At 34.4% G+C, this 26,291-nt stretch overlaps 1 protein-coding gene across 3 annotated transcripts in view; it reads right to left on the bottom strand.

Annotated features, from left to right (window-relative positions):
• Positions 1-14,517: 14,517 nt before the first annotated feature.
• Positions 14,518-26,291, bottom strand: part of USP38 (ubiquitin specific peptidase 38) — a 31,182-nt gene continuing 19,408 nt past the window's right edge. For all 3 annotated transcript variants that reach the window (XM_036892152.2, XM_036892153.2, XM_036892154.2), the window contains 4 exons: positions 24,404-24,497; positions 24,096-24,202; positions 21,575-22,931; positions 14,518-16,691 (listed from right to left, as the gene is read on the bottom strand). In XM_036892152.2, the coding sequence (XP_036748047.2) occupies positions 16,530-16,691; positions 21,575-22,931; positions 24,096-24,202; positions 24,404-24,497 (1,720 nt within the window). In that variant the 3' untranslated portion in view covers positions 14,518-16,529. The remainder of the gene's footprint in view (positions 16,692-21,574; positions 22,932-24,095; positions 24,203-24,403; positions 24,498-26,291) is intronic.

The following is a 26,291-nucleotide window of genomic DNA, read 5'->3' as shown; positions in this document are numbered from 1 at the left end:
CTACTTGGCTTCTCTGTGCTACACTGTCTTCCCCATGATCCCCTCTACACCATGTGTGCCAATCATAATACCGCTCAATCCCCTTCTCCCTCCATCCCCACTCGTCCTCCCCAAACCCTCCCCTTTGGTAACCACTACTCCCTTCTTGGAGTCTGTGAGTCTGCTGCTGTTTTGTTCCTTCAGTTTTGCTTTGTTCTTATGCTCCACAGATGAGTGAAATCATTTGACACTTGTCCCTCTCTGCCAGGCTCACTTCACTGAGCATAACACCCTCAGCTCCATCCATGTTGCAAATGGTAGGATTTGTTTTCTTCTTATGGATGAATAGTATTCCCTTGTGTATATGTATCACTTCTTCTTTATCCATTCATCTACTGACAGACATTTAGGTTTCTTCCATTTCTTGAGTATTGTAAATAGTGCTGCAATAAACACAGGGGTGCATATGTCTTGTTGAATTTGAGAACTTGTATTCTTTGGTTAAATTCCTAGGAGTGGGATTCTCAGGTCAAATGGTATTTCATTTTTAGTTTTTTGAGGAACCTCCATACTGCTCTCCACAATAGTTGAACTAGCTTACATTCCCACCAGCAGTGTAGGAGGGTTCCCCTTTCTCCACATCCTCACCAGCATTTCTTGTTCTTAGTCTTTTTGATTCTGGCCATCCTAATTTGTGTAAAGTGATATCTCTTTGTGGTTTTAATTTGCATTTCCGTGAAGATTAGAGATGTGGAGTATCTTCTCATGTGTCTGTTGGCCATATAAATTTTCTCTTTGGAGAATTGTCCTCCGCACATTTTTTAATCAGGTTGTTTGCTTTTTGGGTTTTGAGGCATGTGAGTTCTTTATATATATTGGATGTTAACCCCTTTTTTAATATGTCATTTACAAATATATTCTCCCATATTGAAGGATGCCTTTTTGGTCTGCTGATGGTGTCCTTAGCTGTACAGAGGTCTTTTGGCTTGAAGTAGTCCAATGTGTTCATTTTTGCTTTTGTTTCCCTTGCTCAAGGAGATGCGTTCAGGAAAAGTTGCTGATGTTTATATTCAGGAGATTTTTGCCTGTATTGTCTTCTAAGAGTTTTATGGTTTCATAACTTACACTCAGGTCTTTGATCCATTTTGAGTTTACTTTTGTGTATGGGGTTAGACAATAATCCAGTTTCATTCTCTTGCATGTACTTGTCCAGTTTTGTGAACACCAGTTGTTGAAGAGGCTGTCATTTCCCTATTGCATATCCATGGATCCTTTATCATATATTAATTGACCATATATGCTTGGGTTTATATCTGGGCTGTTTAGTCTGTTCCATTGGTCTATGGGTCTGTTCTTGTGCCAGTATCAAATTGTCTTGATTATGGTGGCTTTGTAGTAGAGCTTGAAGTTGTAATCCCCCCTGCTTTATTCTTCCTTCTCTGGATTGTTGGCTATTTGGGGTCTTTCCTGGTTCCATATGAATTTTAGAACTATTTGTTCTAGTTCATTGAAGAATGCTATAGGTATTTTGATAGGGATTGCATTGAATCTGTAGATTGCTTTAGGCAGGATGGCCATTTTGAAAATATTAACTCTTCCTGTCCATGAGCACAGGACATGTTTCCATTTATTGGTATCTTCTTTAATTTCTCTCATGAGCATCTTGTAGTTTTCAGAGTATAGATCTTTCACTTCCTTGGTTAGATTTATTCCTAGGTATTTTATTCTTTTTGATGCAATTGTGAATGGAATTGTTTTCATGATTTCTCTTTCTGCTAGTTCATTGTTAGTGTATAGGAATGCAACATATTTATGTTTATTAATTTTGTATCCTGTAACTTTACTGAATTCACCTATTAGATTGGGAGTGAATTCTTTAGGGTTTTTTATGTACAATATCATGTCATGTGCATACAGGGACTCTTTGACTTTTTCCTTACCAGTCTGGATGTCTTTTATTTCTTTGTGTTGTCTGATTGCCATGGCTAGGACCTCTATATCTATGTTGAATAAAAGTGGGGAGAATGGGCATACTTGTCTTGTTCCCGATCATAAAGGTAAACTTTCAGCTTCTCACTGTTAAGTATAATGTTGGCTATGGGTTTGTCATATATGGACTTTGTTATGTTGAGGTATTTTCCCTCTATAGCCATTTTGTTGAGAGTTTTTATCATGAATGGATGTTGAATTTTGTTGAATGCTTTTTCAGCATCTATGGAGATGATCATGTGGTTTTTGTCCTTCTTTTTGTTGATGTGATGGATGATGTTGATGGATTTTCAAATGTTGTATCATCCTTACATCCCTGGGATGAATCCCACTTGATCATGATGGATGATTTTGTTGATGTATTTTGAATTCAGTTTGCTAATATTTTGTTGAGTATTTTTGCATCTATGTTCATCAGGGATATTGACCTGTAATTTTTTAAATTTCTGGTGTCTTTGCCTGGTTTTGGTATTAGAGTGATGTTGGCCTCATAGAATGAGTTTGGGAGTATTCTCTCCTCTTGTACTTTTTGGAAACTTTAAGGAGTATGGTTATTAGGTCTTCACTAAATGTTTGATAAAATTCAGCAGTGAAACCATCTGGTTCCAGCATTTTGTTCTTACATAGTTTGTTGATTAACAATTCAATTTCCTTGCTGGTAACTGGTCTATTCAAATTTTCTGTTTCTTCCTGGGTCAGCTTTGGAAGGTTGTATTTTTCTAGAAATTGGTCCATTTCTTCTAGGTTATTCAGTTTGTTACCATATAATTTCTCATAGTATTCTCTCATAATTCTTTGTATTTCTGTGGTGTCTGTCATAATTTTTCCTTTCTCATTTCTGATTCTGTTTATGTGAGTATACTCTCTTTTTTTATTGATAAGTTTGGCTAGCAGTTTATCTATTTTGTTTATTTTTCTCAGAGAACCAGCTCCTGCTTTCATCGATTCTTTCTATTGTTTTATTCTTCTCAATTTTGTTTATTTCTGTTCTAATCTTTATTATGTCCCTCCTTCTACTGACTTTGGGTCTCATTTGTTCTTCCTTTTCTAGTTTTTTAATTGTGAATTTAGCCTATTTATTTGGGATTGTTCTTCTTTCCTGGGGTAGGCTGTATTGCAATATACTTCCCCCTTAGCATGGTCTTCACTGCATCACACAGATTCTGTGGTGTTGAATTACTATTGTCATTCATCTCCATATATGGTTTGGTCTCTGTTTTTATTTCATCATTGATCTATTGATTATTTAGGAGCATTTTATTAAGCCTCCATATGTTTGTTTACTTTTTCATTTTCTTTGTGTAATTAATTAATAGTTTCATACCTTTGTGATTTGAGAAGCTGGTTGGTACAATTTTAATCTTTTTGTATTTACTGAGGCTCTTTTTGTGGCCTAATATATGATCTATTCTTGAAAATGTTCCATGTGCACTTGAGAAAAATGCATTTCCTGTTGCTTTTGGATGGAGTGTTCTGTAGATGTTCATTAGGTCAATCTGTTCTAACATGTTCAGTGCCCCTGTTTCTTTACTTCTTTTGTCTGGTTGATCTGTCCTTTGTAGTAAGTGGTGTGTTGAAGTCTCCTAAAGTGAATGCATTGCATTCTATTTCCCCCTTTAATTCTGTTAGTATTTGTTTCATATATGTAGGTGATCCTGTGTTGGGTGCATAGGTATTTATAATAGTTATGTCCACTTGTTGGACTGACCCCTTTATCATTATGTAATGTCCTTCTTTTTCTCTTGTTACTTTCTTTGTTTTGACATCTATTTTGTGTGATACATGTCCTGCAACTCCTGCTTTTTTCTCCCTGTTGTTTGCATGAAATATACTTTTCCATCCCTTTACTTCCAGTCTGTGTATGTCTTTGGGTTTGAAGTGATTCTCTTGTAGGCAACATAAACACGGGTCTTTTTTTTTTTTTTTATCAATTCAGTGACTATATGTCTTTTGATTGGTGAATTCAGACCATTTACATTTAGGGTCATTATCAATAGGTATGTACTTATTACCATTGCAGGCTTTAGATTCGTGGTTACCAAAGGTTCGAGGGTAATTCCCTTACTATCTAACAGTCTAGTTTATCTCACTCAGTATGCTATTACAATCACAATCTAAAGGTTTTTTTTTTCTCTCCTTTTTTGTCCTCCTCCATTCTTTATATGTTAGGTACCATATTCTGTAGTCTTTGTTTATCCCTTTATTTACTTTGTTGGTAGTTGATTTGATTTTGCATCTGCTTATTAATTAATTGTTTTACTTTGATGTTGTTTTATTTCCCCTGGTGACAGCTATTTAGCCTTAGGAATACTTCCATCTAGAGCAGTCCCTCCAAAATGCACTGTAGAGGTGGTTTGTGGGATGTAAATTCCCTCAGCTTTTGCCTATCTGAAAATTGTTTAATCCCTCCTTCATATTTAAATGATAACCATGCTGGGTAGAATATTTTTGGTTCGAGGTCCTTCTGCTTCATTGCATTAAATATATCATGCCACTCCCTTCTGGCCTGTAAGGTTTCCATTGAGAAATCTGATGATAGCCTGATAGGTTTTCCTTTGTATGTGATCTTTTTCCTCTCTCTAGCTGCTTGTAAAAGTCTGTCTTTATCCTTGATCTTTGCCATTTTAATTATTATATATCTTGATGTTGTGTTCCTTGCGTCCCTTGTTTTGGGAGATCTGTGCATCTCCATTTCCTGTGAGAGTATCTTCTTCTACAGATTGGGGAAGTTTTCAGCAATTACCTCCTCAATGACACTTTCTATCCCTTTTCTCTCTCTTATTCTTCTGGTATGTGTATAATGCGAATATTATTCCATTTGGGTTGGTCACACAGTTCTCTCAATATTCTTTCATTCTTAGAGATACTTTTTTCTCTCTCTGCCTCAGCTTCTTTGTATTCCTTTTCTCTAATTTCTTTTCCATTTACTGTCTCTTCTAGTACATCTAATCTGTTTTCAAGTCCCTCCATTGTATGTTTCATTTCAGATGTGGAATTTCTTAATGATGGACTCTCCTTCTTAAATTCGTTCCTGAGTTCTTTAATCTTTAATATTTTTCTATTCCTCCAAGCATGTTTGTGATTTTTATTTTGAACTCTCTTTCAGGAAGATTGGTGAGTTCAGTTTCATTTGGCTCTTTTTCTGGGGCTTGTGAGATTTTGGTCTGAACCAGGTTCGTTTGACATTTCATATTTCTATGTGTCGCCCTGTAGTGCACAGAAGCTCTAGTCTCTGGAGCTGCTCAGCCACTGGAGTGAGGTTCGGGGTTGCAGGGGAGTGGTACTGGTGTCTGTTGAGAGGAAAGAGCTGTTTTCTGCTTCCTGGCTGCTGTGCCTATCTGGTTTCAGAGCCAGTGTGCTGAGCACACATATCTAAGCCTCTGTGCTTTGTGTCTCTAGCTGTTGTAGGCGGCCCCTCCCTCTGGCTGGTCTGACACCAGTGCAGTGACTGCTGGTTTGTTAGCCGGTGTGAGCAGGTCAGGAGGAAGGCACAGCATGCTGCATGTCACTTTGGGGGGCCTCGGAGCTGAGTAGCCAGCCAGCAGTATGGAGCGCTTGAAGCTCCTTAAAGTTCCCACCCTGCTGGGCAGAGTGCTCCCAGACAGCCTTGTCCACCTATCCCTTCTCTTGCGCAGCAAGCTCTGTGCAATCCCTGCCCCTTCAGCAGCTGTGTAGCTGCTAGGAAGCCTCTCAGACTACCCACCTTTCCTTTGTCCCAGAGTGGCCAGATGTGGAGCCCCGTCCTCCACAAACAGCCAGAATGTCTGTCTCTTAAGCACCCTGCCTGTCTCTGCTTCCCAACCCCCCCAACCTCCAGAGCACCGCAGAATGTAGGTTTGTGCTCCAAAGCAGACCTCCAGGGCTGGTTGTTTAGCAGTCTTAGGCTTCCACCCTCTCTTGGCTCAATTTCTCTTCCTCATACTGGTGACCTGGGGTGGGGGCAGGGATTGGGTCCCGCTAGATCAAGACTTTGGTATGTTACTTTGTGAGGTCTTCTCTGTTCTCCAGGTGCTGCCTTTTCTTTTGCTCTTTTAGGATTAGTTGTATTAACTATATTTTCGTAGTATATGTGGTTTTGGGAGGAGTTCTCTGTCTCACCTCTCAAGCCATCTTGAATATGATAAAATCTCTCTTAAAGATAACTCGGAGGAAGCAGGAAATAAAGGCTAGAACAATGCTCAAGTGTACTCATTAGTCATGTGGCTCCATTAGCCGCTCTGTAAAGTTTCCATGGAGAAAGTAAGTCATTGAGTAATGTGTTTGGGATTACCACTTATCTTGCCAACTGTGACCATACATATTTTTTATGAAGATGATCCTCTTTATAAAAAAGACACTATTATACTCCCATTGTTGTACCTCAAAATCAAGCAAGCCTCAGTGTACTAGGTGTTGTCAAGTGACAGGTTGTTTAGCAAACGGAGACAGATTGTTTAAGGCACTTTGTCTGAGTCAGTAGTAGATACGGGAGCAGAGCTTATTTGCCAGATGGTGGCCAACCTATTATTTCATCTCTAGTATCACAAACTCTGTCCTTTATATATTTATAGGTGTCTAAGCATGATGTTCCAACAATGTGTTGAATCAACTGTTCCAGATAATTGCTGACGTTTATATTGGCAGCCAAGTGTCCTCACTCAAGACAGAAAAGAATATTCTGGGAAATTACATCCCAAAGCAAGATTCTTAGTTTAGGTTGGAATGTTTTCTTTATTCCTATTTTGCGAGGATTCAGGGGAGGGCAGTGGAGATTGAGAGGCAAGTTTTATTATCATCATCATTATTTTCTTTTAGTTCTGTGTTTATCTGAGCCATGGGCAAGGAAAGTAATACACTTGTCTCTGATCATGGGCTACTCTGATTATGCAGTTGATTCTGCTATTACTGTGAGCCAAGAGGGTGGAAATTATTCAGCAGAAACATACAGAGGTGCACCACTAATTACTATAGTAAATTACTTCTCCATGTTTTGAAACTGAATTTAAATATTTTCCTCATTAATTGTGGACAATGTTTGAGAACAAGCTGCTCTAGACAGGCAGAACCAAATTAAGGTTAAGTCTGTCTTTCATACTTGAAAATGAAGTTTTCTGGAAGTATAAGCTGCCAAAAATACAGCATGAATACTATTTATAAACTCATGCCTTGGACTTTGCCAGGTATTGATCATCCTACAGCATCTGAATGGCAGCAGAGCTCTCCTCTACTGGAATGTTGTGATTTTCATTATCAAGATCATATACCAGAAAGCAGACATCGTGAAAAATACTGACCTCTGTTATTGTCTGTTTAAAGAAACTAGGGTCAGTGTAGGAAGTGTAGGACAGAGTATAACATAAAACACAAGAAATAAAAGCAAACTTAAAAAGAAGACAAGATGTTTTAAAAGGGCAAGCAAACATTATGAGTTACTTCCTTTCTTATAGCCATGTACAGACTGTTTAGTAAGTGGTCAATGGGAGCAGCATTAACATACGTCTCTGTTGCCTTTACAATGGGGAAGTTATTGTTATAAATTTCTCTTTCAGAAGTCACATATAGTTCATTCTCTAAATAGGACTGAGCCTGAAATTTTCACCCTTTTCTTAAGCATTTCATTTATTTCATAATTGGAAAATAGGTATGCATTTTTTAAAAGGGTACCCAAGATAATGTGTACCCAGAATGAGGAGGAGGCATAAAATTACAAAATTTAGTTTACTATCACTATGGTTCATCATGTCTATTATGGAAGTCATGGCCACACAGGCCACTGACCACTGAAATATATACCTAGTACACCTGAGGAACTGACATTTTAATTTACATAACTCAAATTTTAAAATACTGTTTAGATATATGTCAACAACTAATTTTCATCGTCTCCAATTTCCTGCAACTCCCTTATCCCATGAACTGTCATTAGAGCTCTTGCAGGAGCTTCTTAACTGCTTTTTGGCCTCCAGTCTTAACTCTGCTAGGCCAGTCTCAAGAGCACTTCAGTTAAAATTAAATTGAAAAAATTTCTTTTGAATGACAAAAGACATACAAAAAAGTACAAAATTGTAAGCATATAGTTTGATATGCATCATATCATAATGTGAACACAACCAGTAAATGACCAGGTAAAAAATATCATTAATCACACCAGAGAAGTCCCCCATTCACAATCCTTCCTGAACATTTTCCCCTTCCATTTCTCCAAAGGTAAACTTCCTATATCCACATACTGCCTGTTTTATATAAATGGAATTGTGCATATGCATTTCTTTCTGTCTGGTTTGTTTTTCTTAATATTATGCTTTGGAATTCATCTATGTTTTGATGTGCAGCTGGAGTTCACTCATTTTTGAATAGGAAATTTAATTCATGACAATAACTATTTACCCATTCTACTCTTCATAGACACTTTGGTTATTTCAAGTTTTAGACTATTATGACTACTACTATTTTGAAAATTTAAAAATGTGTTTTGTGCACACATTTCTGTAGAATCTATTCCCAGCAGTGAGTTCTAGGTAATGGAGTATATGGATGTTGTCTTAGCAGATGTCAGTTTTCTGAAGTAGATTTATCAGTTAAGGTGTCCATAAGCAGTGTAAATTCTACATACTCATTAACGTTTGATAGTGTCAATCTTTTTAAGTTTATTCATTCTATGTACATTAATGGTGTAATATTGTGGCGTTATTTACATTTCTTGATGATCAATGAAATTAACATCTTTCTGTATGTTCTTAGAAATCTTGTCTTTTCAAGTGTCTGCTTATCTTCCCTAATTTTTCTATGGATTTTGATTTGTAGCAGTTCTTTATATATTCATTTGAGTTGCCAATGTCTTCCATTCCATGACTTTATTTTTAGTGATGTCTTTAATGAACAAAAAAGCTTTCCATTTTGTTATTCATTTTATCAATTTTCCTTCATGACAAAGGAAGTTTTAAGAAATCTTTCCATATTTCGAGGTTTTGAAGACATTCTACTAAGTAATCTAAGTGTTATCTTGCCTTTCAGTTTAGATTTACATTTCACTTGAAATGTTTTTGTATATAATGTGAAATATAAAGTTCATTTTACATATAGTAAAATAAGTTTATTTTACATGATTATTCAATTGCCCTGCCACAATTTATTGATTGCAAAGAACATCCTTCCTCATTGCTCTGAAGTGCCACCTTTGTCTAGGGTGACCAGTTCATCCCAATTTTCCTGGAACTTTCCTGATTTTAGAACTGAAAGTTCTGTGTTTGGGACTGGTCTCAGTCACAAGCCAACCCGGATAGATCATCATCTTTCTTGTCAACAAACATGTGGGCATATAAATATGGGTCTATTTCTGCAGTCTCTCCTCTGAAAAGAATAAGCAGCAAATACTGTCTTAATTTAGCTTTATAATACACCTTGTTATCCTGTAAACAAAGTCATCCTACTTGTTCATTTCCAAGAGAGTTTTGGCTATTTTTCCATAGAATAGAATTTTGCTATTTCCATTTAAAACCATCTTCCTAATGAATACAAAAAGAATTCCAAGATTGGGAGTGCATTGATTCTATAGGTCAGTTTGGGGAAAACTAGATATTTATAATATTGGGCTTTCTTAAGGAATGGTTTATTTAGGTCTTAATTTCCTAGGTAATGTTTTGTAGTATTGGGTACTTTGTACTTGTACATCTGTCAGGTTCCTAAAAAACTGATGTTTTATATTATTGTACATGGTTATTAAATTTTATATTCAAATACTTGTTCCTGGTATATATACACTTGAATTTTGTGTGCTTTATGTTCATGAAATTTGCTAAACTTAAAGTTTATATGTAAACTAAACATTCTTATGTTAATTATTTTGGATTTTCTACATAAACAGATGGCTGGCTCTCACAGGGTATAGTTTGCCAAACCTCTAGTCTATGTTTATACTCCTTTTTCTGGGTGGGAGTCTCTTGTCCGTCTGTAATAGTGTGTGCTAAATGCATGGTCGATGCAGCAGGAGGTCCAAGTTGCTGCTCAGGGGCACAGTGTGTCTTGAGTTTTTCAAAGCTGCCCCCTCTTTTCTGTATATTCAGTAAATTGAGTCCATAGTGCCAAATCCATTTCCAGCCCTCTTCATTCCTTTGTGTAGATCCACGTTTCCATCTGGTATCATCTTCAGTCTGAAGAACTTTAACATACCGTGTATTACAAATATTCAAGGAATAAGTCTTGCAGCTTTGGTCAAAAAATGTCTATTTCTTCCTTTTGAATGACATTTTTACTGATATAGTGAATATTCACTAAGTTTACTGTTTTTCTTTCCATTTTCAGGTCTTTCTGTTTTCAGGTCTAAGTCATTCCATTGCCTTCTAGCTTGTGTATTTTCTAGTAAGACGGTATTTCTTCTGTTTCTCTATATTGGGGGTCACAAATTTTTTTCTATACTAAGTATTTTTTGGTTCTGCAGCCATGTAAGTCTTTGTCTGAACTACTCAACTCTGCTTTTATAGTGTGAAAACAGCCATAGACAATAGAAAAACAAATTGGTATGACAGTGTTCCAATAAAACTTTATAACAAAACACAAGGCACGTTAGATTTGGCTTGAGGGCTATATGTAGTTTGCTGACCTCTGTTCTACAAGTAATGGATTCTTTCTCTCTGGTTGCTTTTAAGAATTTTTATCGGTGTTTTTAATTAACTTGATTATGATGTATCTTGGTGTAATTTCCTCTATGTTATTCTGTTTGTTAAGCTACAGGGATTTTTCATTTCTTTCTTCATGGTGTTCATGTTTTTCTTTACATTTTTTAAAGCTCCTAGTTTGTCAATTCCTTCCTTTCCATAATTTTTGGATCTGATTCTATTGATTGGTTTTTCTCCTGAGGATGAGTTATATTTTCCTCCTTTGAATGACTGATAATTTTTTATCAGATGCTGGATAGTGTGAACTTTACTTCCTTAAATACTAGGTTTACTGTACTACTTTAAAAAGAAGTTCAATTACAGAGGAGTTTGATCCATTCAAAGCCTGCTTTTAATCTTTTTTAGGTGTAAAGGATCATTATTTGCTCTAGGGCTAATTTTCTACTACTAAGCCATGGCCTTTTCAAGGAGAAGCATAAGACAACCCAGAATAAAAGGGGAAACAATCAGTTTGGGAAGTTAGTATGAGAAGAGTTGAGCATAGTATTAAGTGAGCAGGAATTAGTCAACCAAAAGCAGGTTGGTTAGAGTGGGGTAAGGGGAATGGTGTGCTATACTGAGACTTGCATGTGCAAAAGCCTGGAGATGACAAGTACATGATGTTGTCTGAATAAGATCTATGAAAGATCCAATGTGACTGAAGGAGGACAGACATGGAAGAATAGAAGAGATTAGGCTAGTAAAGTAAGCAGAGATTAAGCAGGGATAGCAAGTGAGTCTTCTAAGAAGCATGTTTCTCAACTATTTAGATCACTACTAAGAAATTTTAACAGAGTAGATTTTTTTTTCTGAATTAGGCTTGGAGTAGGAAGGGATAAACTATTTGTGGAAATTTTATTTCATAACATGTATTGTAAGCCTTTACTAATATGTAATTTGCTTAAGTTTTTTGCTTGCATTTTTATCTTACTTGTTACTGTAACTCCATTAGAGCATTGACTTTGGAGTTATAAAGACCTGGATTAAGTCTCAATTCTCACTTTTAAAAATCTCAATTTTCTATTTTTAGCTGCATGAATTTGAACTTTCAAGTGTCTTAATCTGAGTCTTTATTTTCCTTATTCATAAAGTGATTAGGGAGAGCAAAGCTATAAACCCACTTACAGGGCTGGTTATTAGTTAAAAGACATAAGTATCTACCAGTGTCCAGCATATCATAGATAACGTATGTTAGTCCCCTTGGATTAGCCCTATGAAAAAGACTCCTCTTCTAGCCTATAGGTTCTATACCAATTCTGCACATTAAAATAACAGGAGGAACTTCAAGAAATACTAATGCCCAGTTCCCATGTAAGTCAATTGGCCTGAGGTGGGGTCTAGATATGGTATTTTAATTTTTTTGTTAAAAAAATTTTTTGAGGTATCATTGATATACTCTTATGAAGGTTTCACATGAAAAACAATGTGTTTACTACATTCATCCACATTATCAAGCTCCCCCATACCCAACTGCAGTCACTGTCCATCAGTGTAATAAGATGCCACAGAGTCACTACTTGTCTTCTCTGTGCTATACTGTCTTCCCCAGATTCCACCCCCCAGATACGGCATGATTTTTAAAAGCTCTCCAAGTGATTCTATAATGAATGCAAGGATGAAAGCTACTGAGTTAGCTAGGGAAAGCGTTTTCATCCCTGTGAAATCAAGGAAGGTGAGTGTGTGTGTGTATGTCCAGCATACAAAGCAAAACGTGAAAATATGAGATTAAGAGAAAAACAACAGCAGGCTATAAATGACACTGATGAGCACTGGCAACACACTTGGCTGACTTCTTAGATTCTATTTTTAATCTTTAGTTACATAATATTGGGGCTAAAGATTTTACATAATAAATCTTTGACATTTTAAAAAGACTGTTGATTTTATGGAACTCTTTCATTTATTTAAAAATAATTTCTATAGGAATTTCTTTTTATATGGGGAAGCTGCAATTTCTTTATAAGATAGTTGTTTCTTTTAAAGCACTGCTTATTTTGAATCCCCCATTTATTATTTTGAGTTTCATTATTCAATTCCAAAAAGGACTCTTAAGAAAATTAACTTAGTAAAACAAAATAAGGCTAACACCATGATGACAAGTGAGTCTGGTAAATGCTTACATATATACACACATACACACACACACACACAGTGTGTGTGTGTGTGTGTGTGTATGTGTATAAATATACATGGAGCAGCTCTTATACACATTTTATGTTTCACTGAAATAACTTTTAATTCAAATATCCTAGCTGTTGCACTTTAACTTTTTAGTTATGGGATTACATTACATTACTCAAAGTTAAATCTTAACTTCTTCCAGATGATGTCAGTGAGTTATTAATAGCAGTCAGTTAACATGTCCTATTAACTTCTTATAAAATGTGGAAAACCTATCCTTCATTAAGAAATATTAGAAATCTAAACTCGTTTAGAAAAAATCAGGGATGAAAGGATATACGAAGTATAGCATTCATATCAGCAATGATACTAGACATGAAAATGAACTAAAGATAAATAGCAATAGTAGCGGTTGGGCTTCTGAGCCAGACAATGTAACATATGCAAGAGGCAGAGGAAAGTATAAGGGTTAGGAATATAGGAAATGAGAAAATAGTAGCAGTCCGGCTTCAGAGCCAGACACTGTAACATATGCAAGAGGCAGAGGAAAGTACAAGGGTTAGGAGTATAGGAAATGAGAAAATAGTAGCAGTTGGGCTTCAAAGCCAGACAATGTAACATATGCAGAAGCAAAGTACAAAGGTTAGGAATATAGGAAATGACAAGACCTATTATGACAGTACAGTAAAGCTGCAAGTAAGTAACAGGGATGCTAACTACTCACTGAGTAGTTATTTCTTCTGAAATATTCATTTAAAAAGCTCTCTTTGCATAGAGTGTACTATGCTAAGTACGCAATCACGGGAAAAGATATACTGAGAATTAAGTCCTGGAGCAAAGTATACATCAAAATGGTGCTTTTCATTAACATCCATATACTGGACAGCTATGCCAATTGTGTTTTTCTTAAACTGTGTGGGGCACACAATAAGCATTCAACTTCCTCTTACAAGAGGGTAGATAAAGTTTTTATCTTTTGTAAATAACTTTTGTAAATAACATTATTAAAAAGGCATAGAACTTAGTAAGAAAGAACACTGCAGTTGTGAACTTGAGACTTTTCAAATATTTTTTGTTCTTATCAGATGTCAGTTAATAGGTTTTTTTCAACCTGTCACAAGGACCCCCTATATCTCTAGGCATCACGAGGGATCTTTATTTCTACATCCGAAGGATTCTTCTGGAATCTTATGGTATGGAGACAAAAGTCTGAGATCTCTAGCCCAAAGCTGCCCTGTTTCTCTGATTATTCAGCTGGAAGAGAGAGGAAGAAGATTGGATGGAGGATGATAGATTTCTTTCTCCACCTTGAGCTACATAATGTCTCAAGTCAGAGTTGCACAGGTATCTGTTTAGTGGATGGAGTAGCAAGGACTTATATTACCACCACATTACATATAATTTCTTCTTCGCATTATCTCTGAAAAAAAATCTACTTTTCTCACTGTGTCAGTAATCTTTGAAAGGAACAGACTTAGAATCCAGTTTTTCATTTTTGTTAGTAGTGAGATTTAATGTGCTCTTTTCAGCAGCAATGAGCAGCTTCATTTACCTTGGACTGAACTAAAGAGAAATAGCAATATAGCAGTCAGGCTTCAGAGCCAGACAATGTAACATATACAAGAAGCAGAGGAAAGTACAAGGGTTAGGAATATAGGAAATGAGAAAACCTACTATGAAAATACAGTAAAGCTGCAAGTAAGAAACAGGGATGCTAACTACTCATTGAGGAATAAAATGATCAGAGTAATCTTAATTATTGGCTCAATAAAAAATAAAAAAGTTCACTTGGATGGATTTTTGAATGAAGCATCTTTTTATTCAGGTTACAAGTCTCCTATATGGAATAAATACTTTAAATTGGGCAAATGATTAATGTTACAATATTTTTAATCTTAAAAGGAAGTCTTTAATGTCAGGTCTTCGGTATTGGTATGAAGTTATCATCTGAATATGATCATTATTCATATGCTTAGTATTGTTACATGACTTTTAGTTTCATTTTTTATCATTTTGAAAATTCAGTACATATTATTTTGACACAAAATACTTAAATGCTTTGATAGTCATAGATAAAACTCTGCAGATTATCAAAGTTCCTAGAAGCAAGTCCAACATCAATATACCACGTAAAAAACAAATTTACCAATTTCAATTAACTACTAACACTGATATAATCTGATGATAAATCATTACCTGGCCAATGGAACCAAAGAAACTAGAAATTCACTGTTAGGACAAGAAAAAACTCACAGGAAAGTATGATAAAAATCCCTCTGATTCATTCATTTATAGAGAAACAAAATCTCAGATCAATTCTGCAAAGAGTTTCCCATTTTTAACTAATCAAATCTAATCTTCCTGGTGACTGAAAACAGGTTTGGAGTGGGAGGCAGTGGAATAAAGATGAGGAGTTTTGTTTTTAAGTATCATGAATAAAAGTTTGAGAAAAAGATAAACCTCAAATCACCAAAGAACATTCTTTCCTTTAAATGTTTTCAAAATAAATATGAGAACAATGTTCAGAACAATGCACAACTATGGATAAGTTAAATCTCTAGGAAAGGGGACAATTGGGATAACTCTTGAAGACTGCATAATCAAGACCCCAGAGAACTGACTTGTTTCCAGTTTCCTGGCAAAAGAAAATGTGGGACTACGTAGGGTCTGACTTTTCAACTTTTTATCTGAAACTCTGAAATGGAAAAACAGCTGTGTAAAACACATGACTCAAATGAAAAAGAATTTACAACTCTAAAAATATGTGATCAATGTTTAATGATCCTAGGGTTAAGTAACCAAATCAAAAAAGATTTTATTACTTGACTAGGTTCATTTCCTCCAAATTCTTCTAAGAGTTAAAAATGAACTATCACACTTATTTAGAACCATCGGATTTTACTTCAGGAAAATCTAGTAACTTTCAGAAAGTTATAATTTTAACATTAGCACAAAAAAATTACCTCCTAACATTTCATTAAAAAAAAATGTTCTGCAGCCAAAGATTCCTATTTCTGAATTACAGTACTTCAAGGCACATACAGAACTCACTTCCTTCAAAACACAGAAGATATACTCCCTGAAATAGAATTTTAAAATCCATAAACAATTAGAAATACTACAAAGTTAGCAATTTATAGGTAAAATGTTGCTCTTACAGTATCATGCACCTTTCTTAAAATCAATTTAGCACATATGTATAAACAGTCCTTTTTAAAAAACATTTGTATTTGAAATGCAGATACAGTAATGCTAAAGACAGCACTAAAGAAACCTGAAAAATACTATATAGCTTGATAAATTTTCCATTATTGCCTTCATTAGAAACTGTATTATCCTAGTCTTTTCAAAGATTTGAATTTAATAATGGGTTAACTACATGGGAAATAAAGGATTTTCTTTCTTTTTAAATAATATTTCCATCACCCGTAGCATCAATTATTTTATAAAAGATGCTAATATACTATATTAGAACTATATTTTTTGTTCAGCAAAAACTGATAGGACCTTTTAAATGCCTTTACTAAATTTAATTGCAGCTTAATTAGGGAATAGGTACCTATTTTCTTTCAAAAATTTATGGTCAAGCATGTCCAACCTTATAAGCAAATGGAATTTTAAGAGGTAGATTTTTTTCCCCATGATGTATTTTGTCAATAAATGTATTGTCAAGAAAATAAAAACAAGCACTGAGTGTTTTCTAAAACTATAAGGGTCTAACGAAAAGAAAAAATATTTCTTACAGTCTTGAGATTTTAACAGTCATACTATTGGATGTTTTGTGAGCACTGCAGTCTGTACTCAGGATCAAAACACAAGCCTACCGACCGTGTTGAACCCCCCTCCACCACCACCACCAGCTGGTCCACAGCTTCCTGGTGGGTCACTGTCATCAGATCCATGGGGCCGAAATGAACAGGAGGCAGATGCAGCTTGTAGGGCCCGGGTTCGAGCATTCAACTCTTGCTCCTAAAATTAAAAAGAATTTTTATGAAATTAAAACCCTAAATATAATGAATAGAGAGGAAAATCCAGGTGTCACTCAAAGAATGACAGATCCTAAAAGCTCTTCTTTCTCAATATCCCACTACTGAAGAGGAAACTGAAGTCCTAGAACTTCTCTACAGAAATACTAGTTCTTTCCATACTCATCAACACATATTGGAATCGATGTCTGTTCTAACACACATAAATGTAGAATTCAAAGGTCGTGACAATGGGTTATCTACTCTTTGTCAGGTGGGGCTATTTTAGAAGTAGATAATTACACTAAAAGGTATAAGTAATGAAAGAAGCTTCAATTTCTTTCCACCCTTTCCTTAGAATACTTCTTAGTAAATAAGGTAAGGTAGATCTAAAATACACTGCTAAGGAAAATGGAGCCTATCTCCTTACACTTTAATTAAAAATTTTCCCTGCCAGATTATTAGAACTTTTATCAGGAACCAGTCATATTCATCTAGGTGCCAGACATGTATTAGGTGTTCAATAAATATTAATGATCTCAGATTAGAACACTGTTAGGTACTTAGCCTCAAAAGAAGCATATGTGAATAAATAATAGCAAATTCATTTGGCAAGGTATCAAACTGGATTCTAAAACTGGCACAAACACCTTGGAAGAATATGCAAAACATTCTGGCATGTGCCCATTTTTCTGGGAAAGGGTCTGTAACTTTCATATGAAGTTGGTGTCAACAAGGTCTAAAAGCTACCCTTAACTTGTTAGGCATGATCATCCTGAAGAACTTTCAAAATACAGTTAATATTAACAACAAAAACTGTACTATTTCCAACTTTTCAACTAAAAGCCAAGTACTTTGTTCCATCAGTCAAGGTAGTATTATTTTATAATTTATATATGAAATTGTTTTAGTTAACTACTCTCTACCCTTTACCAGATGCCCAATTCTGACATCTGTCCCTCACATTATGGACAGACACCTTATTGCTTAGTAGTACACAGTGACAACTGAGCAATTCCCAATACAAAAAATGATCAAGAGTAACGTATTTTTATAGCTGAATGTCATCTTAGATAAGAAATCCCTGTAACAGAATGGCCTAATTTACCAGTCCTTGACAAGGTTTAAATTGGCTTTTAAAATGTAACCTTGAGGATATTTTTTGAAAACTTTTTTTCATTTACTGTGTCATTTGCAACATTTGTAATTGCTGGTTCCTCTGTATAATGTTTAGCCATAAAATATTTTTCAAATGATGTATTAATTTATTCTTTAATCTGTAAAATCTATTATGTTTTATAGATACAAAATAAAACTATAGATGTCAAAAATAGACACAAAAATACACAAAAATCCTCATTGCTCTAGCTCTATAACCTATAAAATATCCAAACACACAATGAAAATACGACTGTATCTAAGTAGCAGAACTGGTTTCACATACAGATCATGTTCTCTAATGAAATAATAAATACAACTAAATGCATATGCAAGGCAGAGTTCAGTAAGTTGTGCTCCCAAAGGATACAGAATTTTGCCTGGTCTTTTAATCAAAGACTTTTTTTTCAATTAAAAAGTGATTTCTCCCCAGAAGTAATGTTGAAGGAGATGCAAAGTAAAAAATTAATAACTCCACTACTCTTGAGACACATGTAATCTATATTATATTCCAAGAGAGAGCATCACCATAAAGTAATATTGCTTTTTACTTTCTTATCTACTTAATTTATATAAATATATAGCAGACAGAAAAAAAATGTATGATATTCTGTTTTCAGAAGATAAGCTTAAACAATTAGAAATACTACAAAAAAGTACTTTTATGAGAAATACTCATAAAAGTAGGGAGAACTGTTTTTCATTTTCTTTTATATAGATGAGAACACTGTGCATAATGTCAAAAATTGACTCTCATAGCATATGTAATTTATATCCCAATTTTAATATCAAGTATTAAAATGAATTCTTATTTCAGTAGTGTAGTATAGGTATAGTCTTAGAAAGGAGTTACTGGTGCTTTGGAACAAATAACTTTATATTTAGCTCTCTCATTCAAATAAATCTGTTAACATTAAATTAATCCATCTTTTAGTTTTCTTTTAAACTGCATATACCTTTATGGATACTTTCTGTATGTAGGGTAAAGGAAAAAGTTAAAGACATTAAACTACCACTCCTCCAAAGAAACAAAGGAAAGAAATGCAACAAGATAGGATAGAAACTGTCTGCAGTTGCTGTAGGACACATGGCCATAGGTGAACTTCAAGTGCAATGATGATACTAACAACTCACACGATTCTCATTGGCTCCTAACCAAAAGAGTAATTTTTGTAGCCTAGACACTAAAATAATAGAGATGGTCCTAAAGGAAGCTGGGCTGAGGGGAAAGAAACATACGAAGAAAAAACCCTTTCCAAAATTCAAGATCCACAATTTGCACTGCTTTCCTATGTGTCACCCTATGGCACAGCTATGGTTTGTCACAGTTTTGCCCAGGCTTTTCAAAACCACTCATCTTGCCAATACTTGAAAGAGCAAGAGTTTTTTTCTAACACTTGTCAATCATGTGACTTTAGTAAAATTTAAACATGGAATTCTAAAAAAACTTCTTAAAGCCATACAACGTGAATTTCTGATGTGCCTGAGAAGTATTAAAAAAGAAAAGTAGTTACCCTGGTGAGTATGAAAGTGGTAAGCTCACCTGCAGTACTGCTGGAGAGCAAAGGAACTCAAAATGTTCACTATACATCTTAACTTGTACTAGACTTGATTAAGTTTCTATAACCTTTTTGTAAGTAGACATAATGCTATTTCTTAAAATTTAGTTGTAGTCTAGACCCTAGCAATCTATTATAAAGCATTATCACTATAAATGGGCACAAATTCTGAACTGTACCTCAAAAATGAATGTAAAAACAAAAAATGAGAGTAAGATCAGAAGCATACACACATGCTCCGTGTGTTTAAAACTGAAAACTGATGCCTAAAAACTGTTGTACACGAGATCTCACCACCACATATTCCTACTCATCAGCATAGCAAAACAATATAGTTTCTTAACACAAACTTAAAATACCAGAATGATTTAGTTAAATAGTATGGGAAATACCACAATTCAAAACTTATCAGTAGCATTATTATTTTTTAAAGTAAATAATGCAAAGTCTAAATGTATGTGTGTTTCTAATTAGAAGTTGAGTTTTTATTATTGTAATCTGCTTTAAAAAGTCATTTTGATAATGAAGCTTTAATAGCTCATCTTAATACAGGTAAATAAAAACCTCGATGTGAAATTTGGCATTATCTTTTTTGCATCCAACAACTTGCCAATCTGAGACTTAAGATGAAATTCAGAACAAATGCACAACACTGAAAAATTACATTAACAAAGTACATAATGCTTTTTATTTATGTGACAAAAGGGCCTTAAAGCAATAATGAAAAGAATGGCTCATCACACTCAAATACTGTAAAATCAGGATCTAATGGGGTAAATGTCAAGATAAAATCATATAGAGGTAGACTGTAATATAAGTAGTTGTTAGGGTTATAAGCACTTTTGGCATTCCAATCACAGAAATTATAGTAGTTTCTCTTCTTTTCAAAACCCATGTTATTCCTTTGGTAAATGTAACATTCCACCTGATCACTGATACATAAATAATCTGAATTTTTCCAAAAGTCAAGATCACACTGGGCCTTACTTTCCATATTTTATATTATAGAAAATTCGTATTTCAACCTAACCCTCTTACCCTCAACTCTACCTCTCCAGAGCCTAAAAATCATGACTAATACCTAGGACTTACATGGTATCTAGCAAAGAGGAGATAGTTTGAATATATTCTTACCTTGATCTTAATAAGACTGGACGTTTGGATCATTAGTAGTGAATTAGTTCTAACAAAAATTCTAAATTTCTGATTTTTTTTGTGAAATTGTTTTTGTGTCACTCTAAAACATTGCTATGCTCCTTTAACAGTGTATCATGCACATAATTTGAGTATTTTATAGTACAGTAAATTTGAAAACATTTGAGAAAATTTCCCTCTAAAAATCAGTACTATAGTGGCCTATTTCTTCTTTTATTCTATCTGTGCCTTTTAGGAGTTTTGTGACTTTCAAACACAAAATTTTTAGAAACTTATTTGTTTAAACTCATAAAATCATTTCTACTTCCCAATTAATACACCTGTAATTTCACCTACTGTTGGTCCTTTATAGTAACAAATTGTCAGGTTTCAAAGTACTTTCAGCAAGATCTTCAATAATTTTGAAGTAATAAAATCACTAATTCCTTGCAAAAAGTATTATATATAAGTAAATTCAAGTCATAAGAACCTTTTATTCCATGGCTTCTATTAACTAATTGTTATAACAATCTATTGGTCAGGTCCTTAAAGAATACAAATACCCTTTATTTATCTATTCTACCTTTTAGTGTCCTTTATTACCTGAACATCAAGAAATAGCACTTCAAATATTTATTTATACTAGAAGGAAAAACATGAAATTTAGCAGTTCTTTCCCCTAGCAGGTGGGACTAAAGGAAATGCAAAATAACTCCAATTTTAGTATTCTAAAACTTCCTATATTTCTGTATGGCATGATTTTATAATGATCACATCTTTGTAGTTAAAAACAAATAAGGTCTTCTATACTGCATCTAATTGTGACTTTTCATAATTAACTCATGACATTAGGAAGACAATTTAGCTATAAAGGTTGAAATTATTTCATATAAACCCAGATTCAAATTTCAGAATTACTGCTGTGTAAATTCCTTGAAAATGTAGAAGTGGGATTTCAAAATTAGGGCACTCACTTAACCACATATCAATTGCCTAAATATTTTCCAGAAATGATAAAGCTTGTATTTCAACTTACCTGTAAATACAGTTTATTGTCTTTTGTTATAGCATCCATAAGTTCTTTCTGCAGAGGTGGGTCTCCATTTACCCAGAGTCCACTGGTTGAATTATTACCATTGAAACCATTGGTGCTGTTATGTTTTTTATACAAAAGCACATAAGCTGTGTCCTTTGGAAACCTACTCGTAATTTTCTGGACTGACTGAAATGAAGTAAATGTCACTCTGCTGTCATTAAATAAAAACCATTCTTTGGACATTTCCTTATTTTCTAAATTCTGTTCAATAACTGCACTGGGACTATTTCTCCCTAGTAAATGACTCTGGGATGATGCTAATGCCAAAGTTTCAGACTGGTGGCATATCTGGCATGAGGACTCTGTGCCTGTGATGTTTCTGGCATAAGAATAGTAATGCCCACTTTCAGAAGATATACCAGAGTGAACAACAACAGAACTTAATAGATAGGGCACCAGTTTTGGGCAGCAAGCTTCCTCAGTCCCAGAAGGCTTTAATTTTTTGGCTAGGTTCTCACTAGTATCAGTGAAGTCAACATTTATAGACCAACTTTCTGATAGTGAAGAGAAAGAAGTAGTTCTTTTAACTGGCAACTCCAAAACCAGTGGCAGTGACACATTGTCTAAAATTTTTCTTCTCACATGATACTTCTGATCATACGAAAATCTTAGGAGAGTAAGAATAAGGTATTCAGGTTCCTCTGTGATTTGCATAGTTTTCTCAGCATTCTGCAGAGAGGCACAGTTTTCACAATAATATTGGTTGTCATCAGTGAGAATCTCTGGAGCCAAAAAATAATTTAGTAAGTCCATTACTGAAGGTGTAGTTTCACCTCCTGGTTTCTGAGGTACATTTTTATTAACAAGAATCTTGCCAGATTCATTAGGGACCAAAGTGTCTTCAGCACAGCAGAACGCATCAGGACTGCTCACCATGCTCCCTCTCACCGCTGAGCCACAGGAAAAGGTGGCTGCTGCTGGGTCATGAACTCCCGGCTCTTCCAAAGGGCCCACAAGACTAGTGCACATTAGGTTGCCATCCTGTGTATTGACTGATGATGCTGGATCTTGAAAAGACAAGTTTTCCAAAGAAGAGGAAGGACAAAAGGCAAGCGAAAGATCGGTAAAGGCTTCCACTTTTTGTGAGGTACTCCTGCAGTTCAAACAACATATGTGAGTTCGTAGTTTTCCTCCAAACATTTTTTCTATTAAAGTCTTCTCACGACCACTTGTGCAAGGGGTCTCTGCCAATACAGGAGCCTTACTGGCTACTTTCTGTAAAGAAGTTTCACTGCACCCCAGACTTTCAGACTTGTGTGAGGAATGAACGTTGAAGATCTTTTCTTCTTCATGAAGCCTGCAGGAGAATATATCATTATATAGCTACTTCATGTAAGTTTAAATGTCATTTCTATTAGAAAATATTAGTGTCTTATGTAAACAGTCAAATTATCAGATATAATGCTTAATTTAAAAAATCAAGTTTCTCCTTTTTAAAGCAAGAGGAATACTGAACAGTTTGAGAATGGATGTTAGAAGTTAGGGATATTATTATTCTATATTCTCATTACATTTCTTCATGCTGCTATTTTATAGCACTTACTACATTATAGTTAATTATATATGTAACTGTCTTACATATCTTTTGTCAGCCTGGCATCTCATAGAAAGCTTGGCACAAAGAAACTACTCAACGTATCCTTAGCTGAAGAGAAGAAAGGTTGCACATACTGAGCTCAACTAACTTTACTAGTCATACAATAGAAGGGTGGCAAAGAAGGGGAGGTACAGGAAGGTAACAGGTTTTGTTAACTAAGTGGTAAGGAGACAATAAAATATACCAAACCCACTCAATTATGAACTGTTCTAAGGGAGCAGCTATTAAATTTTTTGGTCTCAGGAACCCTTTATACACTTAAATATAATTGAGGAACTCAAGAACTTTCATTTATGTGGTTATATCTACCAATATTTACTGTACTCAAAAATACTGAGAACAAAACAATACATTTAAAAATAACAATAAGTCCATTGCATGTTAATATTGTTAACATTTTAATATGAAAAAGCTGCATTTTCTAAAACCCCCTAAAATTAGTGCGAAGAATAGCACTATTTTACATTTTGCAAATATTTCAAGTATCTGGCTCAATACAAGATAGCTGGAGCCTTATATCTGCTCTGCATCCAATCTATTGTGATATGTTGTTTTGGATGAAGCATATGAAGAAAATCTGGCCTCAGCTACATTTGCACAGATATGTATTTGGGAAAAGGAAGACATCTGAAAGTGTTTTGGGAGCATCTAGTGCTCTTTGTACCACACTCTGGGAACATCTGGTGATCTGGTGTAAAAAAAAGAAACGAAATCAAAATAAAAACAAAGAAACACTTAAAAAATACAATAAACACAAGGTATTTTAAAGGTTAACACTTAAAATGTATTTTTAAAGGTAAAAACAATATTCTGTAGAAATAACCAGTTATAAAAAAAATGCATATAACTTAAAAATACTGTTACCTGTCTAGTAGAAACCTGAGGTATTCAGAACAGTCTTGCTGTGATCTGGGGGTAAACCACGGAGGTCTGGAAGCCTCAAAGAATATTCGAGGTGCATATGCTTCTCTCTTTCGACATTGGTAGAGAAAATAAAAGGAAATGCTTCTCACACCATAAACCAAATTATTGAAATCTTAATATATAATGTTTAATAACTATTACTTTAAAATTGTATTGTGCTTAACCTTCACCACATTTGGTATGATGTGAAGTTTAAAGATTATCATCAATGATGCTAACACATGCATACTATATACACTTCTACTCACCTGTGTATGAGCCAAAAAGGCAAAAAGATGCTGTAACTTTTTCATTAATGAATTGCACCCATTTAGATTTAAAGATAATACTTGTCTCCTGAAACTGAAAGAGAATAAAATATTTGTATTTTTGTATACATGTGTACACACACTTTTTTAAAAGTATCTTTTAAACACTAAAAGAAAAGTTAGTTCAAAAACTTATTATCCCCAAAGTAAAACTTCATTTACCTGATGGCCCTTTACTTAGCAAAGTTACTACTCACAATGTCTTGAAGAAGGAAGGAGAGAATGATGATAAATGAGCACTTACTATGTGGCCTAGCAATGGGCTATGTGCTTTCACATATTTCTATTTTCTGAATTAGCAAATAGAAATAGATTAAGCTTTTTTCAAATCTGCATGAAAAAAAAATGCTGTACTCAAAACATACTACAAAGCTACAGTGATTTAAAGAGTGTGCTGCTAGTACAAATGGGAAAAGGATAAACTATTCCAAAATAGCATAGGAACAAACGGGTATCCATTTGGAAAGTTAGATTAAGATTTTAAATCATCACAAATGCCACACAGCAGTAATGGCTAAATGTAAAATACAAAACTACTAAAGTATTTAAAAGAAAAAAGAGAGGGGAAAGGTTTCCTAAAATTCAGACACTATAAATGAAAAATAGCAGATTTGATTATATAAAATAGAAAACTGCCAATGAAAACACTCTACAAATCTGAATTGCACTGACTAGAAGAAAGCATGTGACAAAGGATTATCATCTAGAATATATATAAATTACTAAGAAAAAGAAAAAGACCCAACAGAAAGGTGCATAAAAGAAAGAACAGGTTATTCAGAAAAGAAATACAAGTGAACAAAGAGGGGGCCAAAAAAATATTACAAATTAAAACAGACATTTTTTTTCTTAGACTGGAAAAAAATTTAAAAAGTACTGCTAAAGGTATGGGGTCATAGCAATCATGTGTTAGTTAGCAAATTCAAATGCTGTAGCCTTTCTGGACATCAACTTTGCATATCCAGTTCAAATATCCTCTATATCTACATATGGGCAGAGACATGTTAATAATGAGCAAAATAACCTAATACTTAACAGGAGTAAAGTTAAATAAATTATAGCACACCCATTTACTCAGAATGACACAGTTCTGTCATTGCCCTACATAGGAATATTTCCAACACAAATTAAAGGATAAAAGGATACAGTTAAAGGATAAAAGCAGGTGCTGGAAAAGAATATGTAAATAAGATTCCCTATAAACATAAAAAAAATATGCATCTGGTTTTGTATTAGATAAAATCTTATGACTACAAAAAAGGTCTAGACAAATGCACATAAAACTGTTAATAAATTACCTTTGGGAATTGGAATGTTGGATCTTTTGAAAACTTTTTTAATGTCATATTTATTTTATACTTCCAGATTTAATTTTTTAAAACATGGAGAACTCACATGTTACAAAAGAAATAAACCACTTTATCTGCTTTGGGTCTCTGCTTTCTCTATAATTTGTGAAATGAGATGGCTAGACTAGCTGACCTCGGTGGTGAGATATGGACTCTTTCAGTTTTATGCCTACTATCACTTGTGTGTAAGAGTACACACTTTCATAAAAAACAAACAAAAAATCCCAAATACAATTACAAAATAAAATATTAAACCAAAGAAAAAGCACCTTAGTGTTGATAGTACTATCTATCACTTGTAAGAGTACACACTTTCATAAAAAACAAATGAAAAATCCCAAATACAAACAAATACAAAATAAAATATTAAACCAAACAATAAGCACCTTAGTGTTGATAGTACATTCCGGGGCTAGGAAACAAAATGAAACTACTCATCTTTTAGTTTATGATTCCTCTAGGTAGGCTATAAAAATTTA

This window comes from Manis pentadactyla, chromosome 5 (genome assembly GCF_030020395.1).
Source record: "Manis pentadactyla isolate mManPen7 chromosome 5, mManPen7.hap1, whole genome shotgun sequence".
NCBI classification, from domain to species: domain Eukaryota; kingdom Metazoa; phylum Chordata; class Mammalia; order Pholidota; family Manidae; genus Manis; species Manis pentadactyla.
Note: the sequence above shows the minus strand (reverse complement) of the source record. Positions and strands in the feature narration are given on the sequence as shown.